At 41.7% G+C, this 16,920-nt stretch overlaps 2 protein-coding genes across 2 annotated transcripts; one reads left to right on the forward strand and one right to left on the reverse strand.

The window, feature by feature from the left end:
* Positions 1 to 2,150: 2,150 nt before the first annotated feature.
* On the forward strand, positions 2,151 to 3,461 carry LOC149323273 (uncharacterized protein F54H12.2-like). Its single transcript, XM_089539076.1, has one exon. The coding sequence runs from the start codon at positions 2,151 to 2,153 to the stop codon at positions 3,459 to 3,461; it is 1,311 nt and encodes a 436-aa protein (XP_089395202.1).
* A 10,381-nt stretch (positions 3,462 to 13,842) lies between these two features.
* On the reverse strand, positions 13,843 to 15,199 carry LOC149323274 (uncharacterized). Its single transcript, XM_089510588.1, has 3 exons — positions 14,781 to 15,199; positions 14,558 to 14,668; positions 13,843 to 14,467 (listed from the first exon to the last, which is right to left on the reverse strand). The coding sequence occupies exons 1-3, from the start codon at positions 15,072 to 15,074 to the stop codon at positions 13,925 to 13,927; spliced, it is 948 nt and encodes a 315-aa protein (XP_089366714.1). The 5' UTR covers positions 15,075 to 15,199; the 3' UTR covers positions 13,843 to 13,924.
* Positions 15,200 to 16,920: the final 1,721 nt, after the last annotated feature.

The raw sequence follows: 16,920 nt of genomic DNA on the forward strand, positions 1-16,920 counted from the left end.
TAAAAGAAACAAGACTGTTGTATCTAAAGTGGATTCTCAATGGCAGGCTGATTTAGTTGATATGCAACAATTTTCTAAGTATAATCGGGGTTACAAGTACATTTTAACCGTGATAGATATCCTTTCAAAATATGCCTGGGCTGTGGCTCTGAAGGATAAGTCAGGTAGAGAAGTGTCAGGAGCCTTTAATACTATTTTCTCAGAAAATAACAGAAAACCTGTTAAGTTACAGACAGATCGTGGCTCCGAGTTCTTAAACAAGCCTGTAAGTAGCCTTTTAAAACAACATGGGGTATATCACTTTGTCACCAATAATGAAGTTAAAGCTGCAGTTGTGGAGCGGTTTAACAGAACTTTAAAAACAAAAATGTGGAGGTACTTCACAGCCAATAACACCTTCACCTATATTGATGCCCTCCCATTGTTTATAAAAAGTTATAATCATAGTTTTCACCGTACTATCAAAGCAAGGCCTGTTGATGTCAATGATTCCAATGACCTAGCAGTGTGGAAAACAGTTTATGGGACCCCTGTCAAAAGAAAACAGGAAGTGCCAGTGCTCAGAAAAGGAGACCACGTTAGGATTTCTAAAAGCAAGGGAATATTTGCTAAGGGCTATGAACAGAATTTTACTACAGAGGTATTCATTGTGGACCATGTCATCAGAAAAGCAGAAAGGCCTGTGTTTCTTCTGAAAGATTATGATGGTGAAACTGTGGTTGGCAGCTTTTATCCTGAAGAATTACAAAAGATTAACACTGCAGAGGACCAGGTATACAGGATTGAGAAAATTCTAGCTACAAAAGGGAAGGGTAGAAAGAAGCATTACCTAGTGAAATGGCTAGGATGGCCAAGCAAATTCAACAGTTGGGTTCTTGCTTCTGAAGTTGGCAAACCTGTGTAATAGCTGCTGGTGAAGAGGTGGAACAATGGGGGATGGTAGCTTTTATGTTGTACTTCCAAGTAATGCCTGTGCAGATGTTTTTCCAGAGAACACGATCTCAAGTTTTACTATCTCTGTCGCAAGACCTCTGGAGCTTCCTGGGGAGTGGGAGGTAGGCCTGGCCGAGATACAGTACCCTCATAGTTGGAACACTGTAACTTCTGATGTGTGGTTTGAAATTGCAAACGGGAAAAGGCGGTGGCGTTACCTTCTACAACGGGGCTATTATTCAAGTATCCCTGAACTACTTGCACACATGAATAGCCTTATAAAAACACACAATGATCCCCCAGAAGTGGTTCTGCGGTATGACCAAGTGTCCAGAAAGGTTTGGCTTGAAACAGATGGCACATACACACTGATGGTTGGTGCAGAATTATCCTACATATTAGGGCTGTTTCCCAACCATCATGTCAAAATCCTGCCTTTCGCAGCAGACATCACTGGGGGTTTCACCAGTTTATATGTTTACACAGATATTGTGGAGCACCAGATAGTTGGGGACGTCTATGTGCCTTTGCTACGCTGCGTACCTGTGCAAGGACAGAATAATGAGCGTGTCAATATTTGTTATGACAAGCCTCACTACATTCCTGTAAGCAAGCACCATGTTGACACCATCACTGTTGAGATAAAGACAGATCAGAACAAAAAAGTCCCATTTCGCTTTGGAAAGGTGATTGTGAAGCTTCACTTCCGGCCCAGGAGAACTCTGCATCTTTAAAAAAAAAAAAAAATGGTGATCGTAAAATCATATGGGGACCCAGCCCTTTACAGAAATTATTACAGAGCCCAGGCTGGAAATGGCCTTCCTGGATATCAGGGTGTCCCCCAAATGTATGGGGCAGGGCTTGGTGGGATTTTCAGAGGCCTTTTTCGAAAAGCTGTACCGCTTTTAAGAAGAGGCCTGGACATTATTAAACCTCACGCAAAAACAGCTTTTCGTAATATTGCCAAAGATGTTGCTGGCAAGGTGACTGAGGCAGTTCTAAATAGAGTGACACCTCCAAATCTGCAAGAAGGATCGGGCCTGATGTACATTAAAAGAAGGAAGGGGTTAAAAAGAAAAGCATCACAGGCGAGGCTGACAGGCCCTCCCCACCCCCTTAAAAGAAAAGTCCCACAAGAAAAGAAAACTCAGAAGCGGAGAGCTGTGCGAAAGCGACAGAGGGCTCTGGCTAAGAGGGACATCTTTTAAACCAGCATCATGGCCTTTATCCATTGTGGCTCTGAAGAGTGCACTAAATCTGAATTAGATTTATTCCACATTGGGCCTACTCAGACCAGTATTGAGAGAAGTGTGTTTATTGAGGTTCCCCCACTGACTGCTCTTACAGAATCTGCCCCACTTGACTTTTTCATTGCCGGGAATGGTGAGGACTATATGGATCTGAACAACACGCTCCTCTATTTGACCTGTAAAATAGTGAATGAAGATGGGTCAAACCTTGCAGAAGATGCCAAGGTAGGGCTGGTGAATTATCCAATAGCCTCCATTTTCAGTCAGGTTGATATTACTATAGCAGATCGTCTCGTCAGCCAGAGTAATAACTGTTATCCTTACCGATCATTCATTGAATCTGTGTTAAACTACAGCGATGACACTCTAGCAACTCAATTTTCTGCAGGCCTGTTTTATAAAGATACAGCTGGAGAGCATGAATCAGCTGAGCTGGATGGGGATAATGAAGGTTTTGTTAAAAGAGCAGCCCTGACGGCTGCAAGTAGAAAGATAGACTTGCTGGGCCATCTCCATGCTGACCTGTTTTTTCAAGAAAAGCTTTTGCTAAATGGCGTTGATGTGAAAATTAAACTCACCCGCAACAAAGATGCTTTCTGCTTAATGAGCGATGCTGCAGACAGGCAGTACAAACTGCAAATTCTATCAGCCTCCCTTTTTGTCAAAAAGGTGAGGGTGTCCCCTGGTGTCCGCCTGGGACACGCCGAAGGACTGTTGACTTCCAATGCCAAATATCCTGTGGATCGTGTGAGTATGAAAGTGTTCAGCATCCCGAGAGGCAGCCGCGTCTCTAATCAGGAGAACCTGTTTCTGGGACAATTACCTAAACAGGTGGTTATAGGCCTGGTGGACAATGATGCCTTTAGCGGTATTTACAACAAAAATCCGTTTAACTTTAAACATTATGATATTAATTTTGCGGCCCTTTACCTGGATGGAGAACAGAATCCAATGAAACCGTTTCAGCCCGATTTTCAAGAGGGAAACTGTGTGCGAGAGTATATGAGTTTGGTACAAACGGCGGGCAAGCATATGAAAGACAGGTCTCTTTTAATTAACCGTGAAGAATATGCAAGAGGTTACACACTTTTTGCATTTGACCTGACTCCAGATCAAGAAGGAGGTGACCACTACTCTTTGATTAAAACTGGAAACCTGAGGGCAGAGCTGCGTTTTGCCAGGCCCCTGCCAACCACTGTCAATATGGTTGTTTATGGAGTTTTTGACAATGTGATAGAAATAAATCAACGAAGAAATGTCTTGTTTGATTATATGTAACATGGATAGCCTGCAGTTAACCCGCATACTGACTTCTGACCCCTATACTCGGAAGAGCTTCTATGGAGTCTTCCCCTGTGACATGCTCCCCAGAAAGAAGCTGCTGCAAAGGCCCCTGAGCTTGGTCATAAACACCCATCCTCACAACCTTCCAGGAGAACATTGGCTTGCTATATACTTGACAGAAGAAAAAAATGGCGAATTTTTTGACTCCTACGGACACCCTCCAGACCACCCTCTGTTTCCTAAAACAATCATGAATTTTTTAAGAAAAAATGGCTACAAAACTGTGTTTCAGGGTCATCCAGTACAAGCCCCAGACTCTGTGGTTTGTGGATATCATTGTGTGTTTTTTCTGCAACAGCGCGGCAAGGGCCTGACATTTAAAAATATTCAAGACCTATATTCTCACAATTTGGAAAAAAACGATGAGATGGTTGTACAGTTTGTGAAAAAGAAGAAGAACTTGCCCGGGCTTGTCTCAGACATGTTCCAGACTACTCAGGGATGTGTATCCTGTAATGAATTTCACCACCGCATTTCCTAATAAACACACCCCCTCAGAGGGTTTTATTAAAACATAATCTGTGTCCTGGCTTTTATTTTCATTTTAAAAAAACACTCACAGACTATCAAATAGTTTAAAAAGAAGACTTTTATTTCTATTTCTTTTTCTAAAAAATAGCGGCGTTATAAAGTGAGCCAGGTACAAGCAGCATGCCGTTGTTTTTTAAAAGATCTGTGTGACAGTACAGGTGTAAGTGACAAAGAATCTTCAGGGTTCTTTAAACGGTTCAAAAGTTCTCTATTGGCAGTGTTACCCACCACAGAAGTTGGAGCGTTTATTTCAGCCATGGCCCTCAAAAAAACATCCCAGCCTTTGGGGAGGCGTTTGGTTGGTAAAGCATGAGGCTGTATTATACTTTTGACTAAGTCCAATATATTAGATCCAGTTACAGATTCTCCTTTATACACAAAGACGCCCTTGTCATCCCACGAAGAAACATTTTTGTTTTGACTCATTTTGTTTAGTAACAATCTTGCATTATTTTTGTACCTGACAGGCAGATTGTCCAACACTTCTTGAATCATGCCATCAGGGGAGTTCATCACAACTTCTTCAGAAGGGGATTCGGGTAGAAACAGATTTAAACTTTGTTTCTCTGCCTCCTTCTGTTTTACATGAGTTAGATATTTTTGGAGTAAAGCATCATAACGTCTGGCTTTCTCATATTCAGTTAAGTCGGTCCTACGTAGAATTGCCTGCATTTCAGTATCTAAGGAAGAGATTGCTGTAGTTCTGATGTTTTCATCTTTAGAAGCTGGGCCCTTTAATTGTTCTAGCTGATGGCTGGGGACCAAATACATTTTTTCAGCATATTCCATCACTGTTTAGTTAAAAGGCCTGTTATTAGAGGAACTGCGAAACTTAGCAGTGGCCCCAAAAAACCCCCAGACTGCTTCACAAGGTACTTCTTTTTTCTCAGGGGCAATTTACTGTTACCCAGAGTTTTAATAAGGGTGCGTCTTTTTTTTAATACACGCACCTGCTGTGGGGATAAAGGAATGTTGCCTTTTAAAGTATTGAGGGCTATTTCTGAAATGGCTGCAACAAGGTCATCCGAAGCTGAACACAAAATGGCCTTTCTTTGACGAGGAGGCACTGTAATAAGCAGTTTTAAAAGTGCCAAGTTTCTCTTTACGCGACTGGACATGTTTCCCCATGGAGGAGCAGACAACAACAGAGCCCTGGATTGTTAAAACCGGGCCCTTTTGTGGTGGGAATGGTTTTTCTTCATTATATATACCACAGGCAAATCTGGAGGGAAAAGGCAAGTTCTTAGCCTGTAAGAATCAGGGGTGTTAGCATTCAGATCCAGCACTAAATACCCATGAGGTTTGTTTGTAGCATCAGCAAACACCTCCATGAAGAAATTGACATTTCCCGGATACATCTGTCGAGCCAAAGTAGCAATTTGTAATTTGTCCCGAGGATTTTTAAAGAGCACCATATATTTAGCGTTAAGGCTGATGGTCCGGCTACTTTTTCCTTTGCAAAAAATATTTTGGGTAATGAAAAATACACTCAGATTCCTATGATGTACAAATTGGGTGAAAACCCGCTCAAGATCTCTATTTTCAGAACCATGAATCATCAAATCATCTATAACCAAAAGATTTACTTTATTGGGGGGTAACAGTTCATCATCATCAAATTTATCAGGCATCCCCTGTACAAACTGAATAATAGGGTATTTACATTGGAGTTCTTTGTACAAATGTTGCCAACAACTGTAACACCAGACAATATTTTCAGGCATTTCTGAGAACACACTACCAGCATGATCCAGCATATTTTTTATAAAAAACGTCTTCCCACAGCCACTAGGTCCAGCGAGAATAGCTGAGAATGGGTGTTGCCAGCGTGTTTCCATTTTAGTAGCCATAAGGAAGTGTCCTAAATCCTTCAGTAATGACCCTTTTATCAAAAACAACTTTTTGTGTTTTTTTGAGATTTCTAGTGTGAAGTGTCCAATGCTGCTTATTTCTTACAATACCTGGCTGCTGTACCACAATTTCATGAGGTGTGGAACCTTTCTTGTCTGAGACGTAGGAGAATACCAGGTCTTTGAGACTGTCAAAATTAATTTTTTCACAGTTAGCGCTGTTCAATGTAATCCCCTTGACCTTCATGCAGGCTGTGCCGTTAGACAACTTATAACCGTAGGTCTTAGGCCCTGCTGACACAAACTCTGTAATGGTCTGATCTGCAGGAACCTCACTTGTGAGATCCCCGAGAAAATCTCCGAGAGGAGGGTCCCACTCTCCTTCCCGACTCACAAATATGACACTGTCTGTGTCATGGTACAAAACACGTCTCCCAAGCTTGTCTAAGAGTGCATAAAGTTCCAAACGTGCATAGGCCGTTGTAAAACAGGCAAGGAATTCGTTTTTTCTACCCGAGGTTGTCACCCGGTCGTCGGAATATTTCCAGGAGACACAAACAGCCTCATCGTCAACAAATTCAAACATTGAAACCTTGTAAGCATCAGAAAAAAGCAGCTGAAAGAATTCATCGGGGTCTCTCAACACCTGAGTGTGAGGGAGGTTTGTTCTCTGCCCAAACTTCCCCCACAAAGAATTTAAAAACAGCTTTGCAATCTGGCGCTTTGCAGGGTTCACAGCGATCTGATCTTTGCGCAAAAGCACCCCCTCCCTCATATGATATTCCTTTATATACTTGTTTTTGTCCTCATCGGTAACACACCAGTGAGGATAGCCTGAAGCTTCCTGCTTCTGTCGTAGGTGCATCTCGATGTATTTTGAAAACAACACAGAAGACCTGCGTGCAAAGTGCCATACCTCATAGATTTCCACAACCCTGTACCCCTTCTCTAGAGCCACATTTAACTCAACGGAGCACCACGTCCCCTTTAAGGCTCTTTGTTCATCTGTATGTTTGCACGGGTCCAACTGCCGCTGTTCTGCACAGGTTGAACACAGCACAAACATAAGTTTTCCAGAGATCCTGGAAGGCAAAACTGGAAAATAGAGTTTTCTGGGAGGAATAACTTTTGCCTTCACTATGCCAAAATAGTTTGTGACCGGTTCAAAGTCCTTATAAATGACTTTGGGATGCCCCAGAGGGTATTGTTTGGTTTTGTTAACATAAGGGTACAGGCTGGTGAAATCGTAGTATTTCACTGTCTCCCCACTTTTAGGTTTATAGTAGAGACAGATGGCATTTGTACGACCCCCAAAGAGAGCATCTCTGGGGTGTAGGGGTTCTGGAAGGCGGGATGAAGCAAGAAACGTTTGGAGTTTCACATCTGTTTTTACCATATTATCCCATTCGTGTTGCCAAATCGTTCTCAAATCAAAACCCCGGCTTTTGAGTTCAGCTGCTTTTTTCTGTGTGGAATTGTAGAGAAATTCATAAGATTTCCCCACCACAGGGTTTTTCTCCTGGGGAGGATAACACAGGACACATCCACGATAAAAGCAACCATTAAATTCAAAGGCTATTTTCCTATTACCTACAGCGGCATACCCGTCAAGAAAATAATCTCCAACTTTAACCTCTCCACCATTTAAGGCATGCTGAATCTCAAGCTTTTCCTCATGTTCAATATACAAAAGCCATTGAATAGACGGTGTGGAGTATCGCTTAAACTGATTGTGGTAATTTACAAAACTTGGAATTGCAATGGTGTTTTCTTGCAGAAACTTAAATCTATACATCGCAAGAGAGACACTTGCAAGGGTGGGGAATTGGAGGGGGTCTATAGCAAACCACTCCTCATATTCTTTTTTCCCTTTCTTCCCTTTCTTCCCTTTCTCCACTAACTTCTTTTCTTTTGTCAGTTCTACAATTTCATGCCTGTACTTGGTACAGGCCTCTACTAAAATTTCAACATCCTTTTTGCAGTAAAACACAAGCTCTTTCTGCATGTCAAAGATTTTATCCTGATTCTCTGAATACCATGCTAAAAAGGCTTCCTTTTCACCAGGCATCATATATTTTACACCAAAATCTTCAGCTGAGGGCATTGGGCCTACATAATCCCAATGCTCAGGTGTGTTAAAGTAATGGGGAAAATATCCCTTATAGCTCTCAAAGCCTAGAGCTTTGGGTAGTTTAGAGAGGGCCATAGGGAGGTGACTCAGGGAGTCAATAAATTTTATATTCAATTTTTCCACTGTAACAGAAATCAGTTTCCCACCCTGAGCGATAATTTTTACATCAAGTTTTTCTTTCACCAGCTGATTCAGCACCAGGTAACCATCATAACCCTTAGAGTTATGTGCTAAGAATGTGCAGTCAGAAAACTGGCGATCTATAAATGTTGTAATAAAGTCAGATAAACATGTCTCCCCTTTAAATTCCCAACTTTTGCCAGCAAGGGGCCACTCATAATCTTCATCCTCATCATCGCTGTCATACTGCTTTTTAGCCCCTCTCTTATACCTCCGCTTTCTTTTGTTACCATTTTTAAAGCACTCTACAGTTTCCCCTGGAAATGCTTTTACAAAGCAGTAATTAGGGACATGTACACCAGTTGCTTGGTGACACTCGAAATCGTAAAATAGATACTGTACAGAAACCTCAGGGGTTTTTAGGGGCTGCATGAAGCATTTATGTTCATCATCTTTTGTGATGAACCCCCAACAGACTGTGCACTGCCGGCCTTTACACTCTTCCTCATCATGGTAACTTTTCTGGTAATGCGAGCATTTAGGACAATAGCTCCTGCTTTCACAGCGTACCTTTCCCTCTGAGACCAGCTGCCTGTGTATTTTTAAGCACTCTTTAGACCTACAATTCAGCTTACAGTCAAAGCACCTAGCCTGTTGATCTACCACAACCGCACAATCTTTTCTCAAGCAGAGGCGACAGAAATATAAGCAGGTGTGATTGTTATGGTTATATAGGCTCTGGCAAAATATGCAAAAATTTCGTACCCCGAATAAGGCTTTTACATTGATTACCCCATAGAAGTGTTCGTCATGCAGAAGCAGCGTGTATGTTTTTTGATATTGAGGGCCTTGGGTTTTAAACAGACTCCACCCCTTCTTAGAATAATGTGCCACATGAATATTAATTTTTAAGTGGTTTTCAGCATGTGAAATATCACTTAAGGTCACTTTTTTCTGATCGGACCAGCCAAGCTCCTTATACAGTTGCCTGGCTGCTGTCAGCAGTTTTGCATCTGTGGGAATCTTTTCACTCATGACAGCAATCAGGCCACCGCCAAAACAGAGGTTAGTGCCTGTATAATTTAAATCAACCAAATGTTTTCTTTTTCTGGCAACTATTTCACTAGAGGGGATGGAGCCTATTGATCTATGCCCTCCGCCCCCTGGGGGTTTCACAATCGTAATTATGAGACGAAAACTGGAATGGGCACAGATTTCCATGTTGCTTTGCAACAGGTTACTCAACTGTGATAGAAAATCCTCAGCATTTAAAAGGTCCTTACTTTTTTTAACAGAATACAGAGGATTTCTTAGGCCGTCAGCCTCCAGTCTAATTTGAACACAATCTCCCAGACTAATTCGCTGGTTAAGATCGTCTAGAATATTTTGTATTGAGTTGTGTAATGCGTGTATAGCTTGCGTGTACGATGTTACATGCTCTAAGTTTCTGAATCGGAACTCCTCACCGATACGCACTGTACGATACAACCTGTGGGTCCACTGCCATGAGCGTACACGCTCTGCATACACGGCAGGGGGGCCCTCATCATCTGGGGAGCCTGGGATGTTTGCAGGTAGGGGCTGGCTCTCATCCCTGGATGATTCAGAAGACTCCAAATCATTCTGAGGTTCTGCACTGGAATAAGAAGGCTGGTTATTATCAGAAACAGAGTCACAGGGGTTTTGGTTCTCAGCCCTGGATGGGTCAGAGGCCACGGAAGAAGGGGTGCTGGAACAAGAAGGCTGGTTATTATCAACACTATGTTTAGTGTTTTTTACCAGGCTCCTCGAGTTCAGGCCCCCTTTACATTTCCTATTATTTTTCCGAGTGTGGAGTACTTTTTTTGATCTGTTAATCAGGGTGGTTACTCTTCTTCTCCAGTACAGTTTACCATTGGCAGGTTTCTTCCAGTACCCCGCCACCCTGCACCATTTACCATTCCGGCCTTTCTTGATCCTTGGTTGTAGTTTACCTCTGCCTATCTGCCGATGTTCAAGGGACCTGTCCACCATGTACTCGTTATATTTTTTAATACTCTCGTAAAAAGCATCCATATGAGCTTGTGTTACTGGATTGTCCCACATATAATTCAAATGGGCTTCATAGCCCTTGGCCCGTCTAAGGATCGCGCAACCTTTCGCTACCATTTTCTGCATCTCCACAAAGCAGGCCGATAACGTTGCAGCTTTCTTTCTGCGGGCTTCAAAGCGTTGTAAGAGATTTCCGTCAATCACCATCACCTGCTCATTATTTTTTTGCTTCTTAGAAGCCTGGGGTGTAGCATCGTGGGGTTCTTCTCTGTTACGTTTCAGAGATTTGTCTAAAAGCAAACAAAATAAGAAGTATTATAGCTCACTCACTCACTCATTACCCCCCCAGCCCTTAAATACCACAACACACACACACACACACACACACACACACACACTGTACCTCCACTTTTATTTGTTGTCACTGGAGTTTCAGGTGCCGCATTGCCTTCGTGGCTGCCTTCAGCAAACATCAATTCTGTAAAGAAAAGACACTAATTTCAGAAAGAACAAACCCACAAAATAACACATTTAATGTTGTTAGCCCCCACCTCTAAATTATTATTTTTTTTTGACCCACAAAGCAGTGCTAATATTGTTAAGCACAAATTTTACCTAATTCTTCATCTGTTGGGTGTGTCAGGTTTGGGGCCTGTGTTTTAGCCAGCCCTCCTGTGCCCTGTGCAGTCTCCTCTGAAGGAACGTTTTGGACCTGTTTTTCCATGGCTTGCAGGGGCTATGAAGTACCAGCTGTGCCTGATGAACACAAACATGTTGAGACATGCCCACTAAACCCACCCCTCGCATATCAGAAAACCCCACAGAATTATACTGTTGAGACTGAGCTGCCACATTTCTGCTTCTGACAAGAAATGGAGAGGCAGACATTCAGCATTGTTCATGTTTACTTAAATCTAGTATGTGACCAAGTTCCAGATGAACAAATAGATGAAAAAATATACCACACTTTACAAAAATTGGCCAATTCAACTCAGAAGCACGTGGAAGAAAAAATGGAACCCTTAATAACACAGTTGGAAATTCCAAATATTTCTCGTGCTTGTGAAATAATCCATTTAGTTATGAGGTCTCAATTTTCTGATGGAAAAATCAACTGGGGAAGAATTGTGATGACTCTCTTATTTGGAGGTTTTATTGCCAAAAAGCTGAAGACCAGAGGTGTGCCTCTCACAACAGGAAATGTACAGCAAATTACCAATTGCATTGCCGGCTATTTGATAATGGAGAAACACATCTGGATGAAGGAAAATGGCAGCTGGGTAAGTTTAACACATATTCTTTAGGAAACCCTATGGAACCAGTGATCAATTGAGAAAAATGTGTTGCCCTAACAGTTTTTTTCTTTTCATTATTTCAGGAAAACGGCTTAATAATGACGCATGAAGTTACACCCAGAAATATGAGAACAGCTGTTTTTAACCGTCTGTACAATATTTTATATCTAAAGTGGTTGTTATTTCCGGCATAAGCTCTTGTATGCTAATGTCCTATAACAAAGCTATCCACCCAATAAAATCTTTTGAAATTACCTAGTCACCATCAATTCCTAACCCCTACACACACACAAAGCAATGCTCAAAGCAATGGTAGTTAACAGGCTTATTTAAGAAAAACTGGCAAAAAAAAAAAAGTTTTAAACAGAATAAAAAGATTTTCCAAATGGGCACTTATTTGAGAAAAACCAAAAAAAAGAGCTTTTAAAACAGGCACATTAGACAATTTAAAACCTAAAAAAGAACTTTTTGGGGGAAAATGGCAAAAAGAAGTTTTCCAAATAGGCTTATTTAACAATTAAATGAACTTTTAGCACCAACAAGCCAAAAGTTAACAATACAAAAGGCTGTAACTCTGCTGCGTATGAGTAATCAGCTCTTGACCATAAACCCATTAACACCTCTGGAGCTTTGTTTTCTACCCCCATCAAATCTTCCCACAAAGTCTCCAGAATACTCTTAAAAAAAAGCTTATAAAGCATTTTAAACCTTGTTTCACAAAAAGAGAGCTTTTTAAAATAATATTTGACAAAAATTTTTAAAAATGTACCAAGCACATGTTTTGCATGTGGAAACAGGGGCCAGACTTTTTAATACACATCTTTCTTAATCCCATCAAACATACCCAGCAGTAAGCAAAGCAAAGTTTTTTTAAAAAGGCTTCTAAAGCATTTTAAACCTTGTTTCATAAATACCAAAAAGAGCTTTGTTAAAAATATATATTTAACAAAAAAAAAAAATTTAAAACAGTGCTGAGCACATGTTTCCAAGTGAAACCATTTGCCAGACATTTTAAAAACCCGTATATCCTAATCCACACATTTCTACTCTCAGTAAGCTTTGAAAAGTATTTTTTAAAAAGGCTTCTAAAACATTTGTAGCACATGTAAAATTTCTTTCTAACAGAACTACATGCTAACAATTAAAAACATTTAACAGGAAAATGCATAAATACCAATGTTTTTATGGCCCAAAGCCCCAGATTTTAGATGAAGTCCATGGAAAAAGAGAAAGCCGCATGTTATGCTTGTAATTTTAAAGCTGCTCAGTTTTCCCCCCCAAATTAATGGACATTCATCAAATATTTATTCTTTAGTGAGGGAAAAGGCCCACAACAGCCCATTTTGAATAAAGTTTAAAAATGGGGAAAAGGCAATAGTTATAAAGGCCTTCTTTTAAAAAACAATGCTATGGAATATACAGGAAAAAACTTACCAAGAACCACAGAGTCTCACAGGTATGGCAGCCAGAAAAGGACAGACCCCCTTCTCTGCAGAACTTTTATACGTCAGGTAACCAGTCTGTGATTGGCTCTTGAGACCTGCCCCCACCCACCCCTAAGAAAAAGGGTAGGTTGGATCTATCCCCCCCTCCCCCAAAAGGTGGTCCTTGGAGGTGGATCTATGACCCAAAGGTGGTCCTTGGGGGTGGATCTATGTCCCTCCACCCCCCCTAAGGTGGTCCTTGGGGGTGGATCTATGACCCAAAGGTGGTCCTTGGGGGTGGATCTATGTCCCTCCATCCCCCTAAGGTGGCCCCCCACCCCTAAGGTGTACATGTTGCAGGGCACATAGCCATGTGGTAAGCCACCCCCCTCCCCTTTTCTCTTTTTAAAAAACTTTTTGCAGAGGGCCCCACCAGGGAAATATAGTGTCTGTTTAAAACTTCAACCATGCTTTTTGTTTCTGTGTTTAGGAGACATTGGGAGGGGGCCTTGGGGGGTTGCAAAAAATGATTTTCAACCCTCTACATTATTTAAGAGCCACCCTGATTTCTGCTTTTTGTTTGAAGTGGGGGGGGGGGGTTGGAGAGGTAGCTGTACAGCTTAATTGTAAGAATCTCTCCTTTGCTTTATTTCTGTTTTTAGGCTAAGGAGGGTCAGGAAGTTTGGAGGGTTTCTGTAAGAAGGCTTCCCCCCACCCCCTCTTCATTGTTTAATTTAAAGAGCCATCTCCACCCTCCACCCCTCCATTTTGTATCCCCCACACCACCAAAGCCTCATGTTTTCTAGGGAGATTGAGTGGTGCATGAATACTGATACCCCCCCCCCCCATTGTAAATACTCATTATGAGCCAGCTCTAGAGTAGTCACTTTTTTGAAAAGAAAATCACAAACACCTTTTTAAAATAAACTCTTTTTTATTTTATAACCTTTTAACAAACATTTTTAAAAAAATATCAAAGCAGCCAACAGTTTTCAAACAAACTTCTAGTCAGTCTTTATGGATCAGATGGTCTGTTAATAGTTGTTAGAAATGTTTTATAAGATCTATTTTTAATCACTTTTAACACATGCTCCAAAATAGGCTTATCCCTGGGTTTCAAAATGTTATTTAATTCCTTCAGTGAATTTTCAGATCTCTCTACTTTAGTTACAAGTTGCAAGATTTGGTCTACAGTCTCATTTGTTATCAATAGGCCATTGAAACTGTAAGCTACAAGAATATATACGTGTAACACGTTTTTAAAATCTATTTGCCCACATAACCAGCTCAGTTTTCTACACAGATAACGTTTTGACCACAACAGACAGTCATGGGAATTTTGAGCAGGGGCAGAGATTACACAGCCAACACAGGATTCATAGCGATATTGCTGCAAACAATGGGTGATGATTCCATAACACACAGCTCTGATTGTTGACCGCATGAGAACTTTCAATTCTCTGGGAGAAAAATTTAATGGTTCTTTTGGAACATCTAGTCCAAGAATTTTAGCCATGACCACAGGGCTAGGTTGAGCTGTAGACATCTCGACGAAATCCTAAAAAAGAAAAAAGATAGATTACCTTTAAAATGCATTTTTAAAACACACACACTTAATACCAAAATCCCCTTCTAAAAGATGACTTACTGGAATATCATTCCAGCCAATGCTTGCAAACCTCCACAGAGCTATAGGTAATGTGTTGCCTCCACATGCTTCAGCACACTTCTCTGCAGAACTGCTACTGGCCTGAGGTTGCTAAAATATAAAGAAAATAGTCTTTTTTTTGTTTTTTTAGAGGAGAGGTGGGGAGCCGACTTTGTAAGGCTAGTCAAAACCCTTTAAAAATAAAAAAAACCCACTTTTTTACCTGCATTACAGCTGGTTCTGCTGAAACGGCATCCACCAGGCGGTTCCATGCTTTGCAAATCTCATCAGCTTCTTCGCTAGCCAGGTCAGCATAGGTAGAAAGCCCATCATCTGAACTATTGCTAGGATAACGCTTTCTGCTTTTTGGCTTCACATCCCCTGTTTCTTGCTCTGTAGAGTTTGCAGAAGTAGTGGGGGCCTCCATGTTGTCTTCTCTGAACATGTCTGGGCTTGCCCAAAGGCTTCCTGTAGCGTTGCTAAAACCGTCTTCTGATTGGCCCTTTTGAATCATCATGGTCACATGAGTCCCTTCAGACGCTCCACCTACAGGCGGGGTTTCATGCTGGGGTGGGGCCACAAGCGGGGGGCGTGGCCGGATATCCGGGGAGGGCAGGACTTCCGGCAGAAGGCCGGATATCCGGGGAGGGCGGGACTTCCGGCAGGAGGCCGGATATCCGGTTAAGGCGGGACTTCCTGTTAAGGCGGGACTTCCGGGGCGGGGCACCTGTCAGTGGGCGGGGCTTATGAGTTTGACGAGAGGTGCCACCCTTTACTACTAATGGAGCCATGGCATTTGAACTGATTTCATACTAGGAGATTGGTATAATATAGACATGGTAAAAGTAGCTGTACCTCTCAGGTAGGTTGTTTCATGTGGCTAAAAGGGAGGCTAAAAGGTGTCAAAAGGAAAGCTGTATAGACAGTGAGCACAGCCATTTTGCTAGCCTGTTTGCTCCAAGTGTGGCAGATATTATCTCATCACCACTGAGAAGAAAAGGTCCAACTGCTTGTCTAGTTGATTTTTGTATCTGGAATGAGAGGGGGCCCTTTTGTGTCTTTCTCATCAAGCGGAAAAAGCTCTTGATCTAGCTCTTTAAACCAAATGTGTATATATTTACAACCGTACCCATTCTGTACAGGGAGGATTCATGTTAACATCTGCTCCAAAAAGGAGGTCAAGTGGGAGGGAAGCAAAACCCTCACTGCCTTATTGTGATGCACTTCCCATCTTTAAACCCTTTCTCTTTGTTGGCTTACTTCACTATCAGACTTGCACTACAGGAACCAGCTTAAAACAGGATGAGTCATGAGTTGAGGTGGGAAAGGAGAAAGTTGGAGTAAGCTCCCCCATGTATATATATAATTGCATATACATCTGGTTTGATTCTTAGAGACCAACACATTTATTACATGGGGCTTCTAAACATGATTACAGGCAGAAAAAAAGTGGTTTTGATCATACTCATCACACAGAGATGCTTCTGGCCCATAGTTGCTGTGTTCCTGAAAGGCAATGATTGCATCTCTTTTCATTGACAGGGAAATCTGTCAATAATTTCCCATCACACTAGTCCCTGGATACAAATTGAGATGCCCTCACTACCAGGGCAGTTGTGATATTGGCAGCCATGTGGGTTCTGTTTCCTTTCCACTCCCTCTGTCCCCTCTCTGCCTCACTATTCCCAAACAGGCTGACTGCCTCTATTTATCTGCTGTACAGTTGGCCCTCCTTATCGACGGATTTTTTATCCACAGATTCAAGCATCCACAGCTTGAAATATTCCAAAAAAAGAAAGTATACATTCCAAATAGCAAACCTTGATTTGATGGTTTATATAAGAGAAATCATTTTCCTTTTCCATTGTATTTAATGGGACTTGAGCATCCATGGATTTTGTTCTCCACGGAGGATCCTGGAACCGAACCCCAGAAGATAACAAGGGCCCACTGTATTTTTAATTAAACTTCGATTGGAATGGCAGAGCCCTGGGAACGGCATGAAAAAGTGAAAATAAAAATAATATAACCAAAAGACTTGCTGGGTAGGGAGGGAGGCAGAGAGGTGATATTATGGGGGAGTCAGGAAGAGAATTCAATGGCGATGGTAGCCCTCATCACGCAATTGCAAAGACATGAGATAATGGCTGCTCTGCAACTTGTGTGTTACCATTTTTACAAAAGCTCATGCAATCGTTGTGAGACTGTGTCTTGTGTGATAATATCCTCACTCAAAGCAAAAAAAATCAACCCAATCAAATAATCCACTCACTTATCAAAGAAACACTCTCAAAACTAGACCATTCTGGTTTATATTTACAGGCTGGAGAGATCCTTTTAAGTTTTGGCAAACTGCCTTTCCC

This window comes from Sceloporus occidentalis, unplaced genomic scaffold (genome assembly GCF_023333645.1).
Source record: "Sceloporus occidentalis isolate IW3139 unplaced genomic scaffold, rSceOcc1.0.p SCAF_1, whole genome shotgun sequence".
In the NCBI taxonomy this organism is placed as follows: domain Eukaryota; kingdom Metazoa; phylum Chordata; class Lepidosauria; order Squamata; family Phrynosomatidae; genus Sceloporus; species Sceloporus occidentalis.